This window comes from Sesamum indicum, unplaced genomic scaffold, assembly GCF_000512975.1.
Source record: "Sesamum indicum cultivar Zhongzhi No. 13 unplaced genomic scaffold, S_indicum_v1.0 scaffold00155, whole genome shotgun sequence".
NCBI classification, from domain to species: Eukaryota; Viridiplantae; Streptophyta; class Magnoliopsida; order Lamiales; family Pedaliaceae; genus Sesamum; species Sesamum indicum.
In genome coordinates this window covers 1-1,368 of record NW_011628063.1, presented here as the reverse complement: position 1 = coordinate 1,368, position 1,368 = coordinate 1, and the positions used below count along the sequence as shown (strand labels likewise).

Here is a 1,368-nt window from a genome sequence, read left to right as displayed (position 1 = left end):
TGGCACTTCAATTCGAATTCCTAATCTCTTCAGATTCGGGATTCTTTTAATAACCTCTTTGGTGCAACTGCGAATGCTAATACCTGAAAGTGTTGAGAGGTTCGGTAAGAGGACATCCTCAGAACTAGGATCTGGCATGTCGCTTCCCATAACCTCGAGATGCCTCAATTCTTGCATAGTCCAGACCTCCATGGGCAAATACGACCGACTATTGCCATAATATATGATGCTTAGATATTGATGGACAATCAAGTACTGAAGATCCCGGAGTTTGGATATGGAATCAGGGAGCATCCCATTATAAGTGATGGCCAGGTATCTTAACTGAACTAATTTCACTACTCCACTCGGGAAACCATAGAAGCGGATAGTAAGTGCATCCAGTACTCTCAACAAACTAAAATCCAAATACATTGGTATTGGATACTGATGGTGTGGACCAGTGCAGAGGAGCGAACGCACATATGGAGCGGATGTCGTTGACTTGCGCACATTTTTTATACCAAATACAGCGTTGTTATGAATGCATAGTCGACGCTGGCTTTCTATACCTTGATTAGCAATACTATCAATGACATGAAAAAACTTATGCTCCCCAGCTTCTCTCATACATATATGCCAAAAAGCAGGATAGACGTTGCACGTTTTAATTCCACCAGAGGAGGCGTGCTCACGGACTTTAATGACATTTGAGGACACAAGCTTCTTAAGAGATTTCATGGCAGAATCTTCTAAAGATGTTTGGATCCAATATGGTTGAACAAATCCCTCAGCACACCATAGGTTGGTGAGCTTGGAGGCAGTGATGTCTGAGTCATGAGGGAAAACTCCCATATAGAGAAAAAATGGTTTCAGGTATTGTGGTAAATACTTGTAGCTCTTATATAGTACCTCTGATGCTTCCTTGTCTGCACCGATGATGGCTGTATGCACTTTCTTGGCTGCCTGCTTCCAGTACTCTGGCGTCTTCTCGGCATCGTGTAGGTGTCTGGCAACTGCAATGATTGTGAGAGGAAGTCCTTCACACTTCTTGACAATCTTCCTTCCAGCTTTCTCAAGTTCAGGAGGGCATGATGAATGGTCTCCACCAAACACCTTATCGCAAAAAAGAAGCCAACTTTCTTGTTGATTCAGGAACCTCTTTTTAAAATGCCATTCTCCGAGTCGGGCGTATTCAGCTACTTGTTCTAGCCTAGTTGTTATGATGATCCGACTTCCATTACTATTGTCTGGAAAATAGTTTCTCACCTCTTCCCAACATCTCTGATCCCATATGTCATCGAACACAATTAGGTATCTCGTACCAAACAATTTTTGGTAAACAGCGGCGCCTAATTGCCATTGATCAGATTGTTCATGTGTTATATG

At 42.6% G+C, this 1,368-nt stretch overlaps 1 protein-coding gene across 1 annotated transcript in view; it reads right to left on the bottom strand.

The window, feature by feature from the left end:
- The window catches only part of LOC105179365 (probable disease resistance RPP8-like protein 2), a 1,834-nt gene extending 479 nt beyond the window's left edge, over positions 1-1,355 (bottom strand). The window contains exon 1 of the mRNA XM_011102970.2: positions 84-1,355. Coding sequence (XP_011101272.1) covers positions 84-834 — 751 coding nt within the window. The 5' untranslated portion in view covers positions 835-1,355. The remainder of the gene's footprint in view (positions 1-83) is intronic.
- Positions 1,356-1,368: the final 13 nt, after the last annotated feature.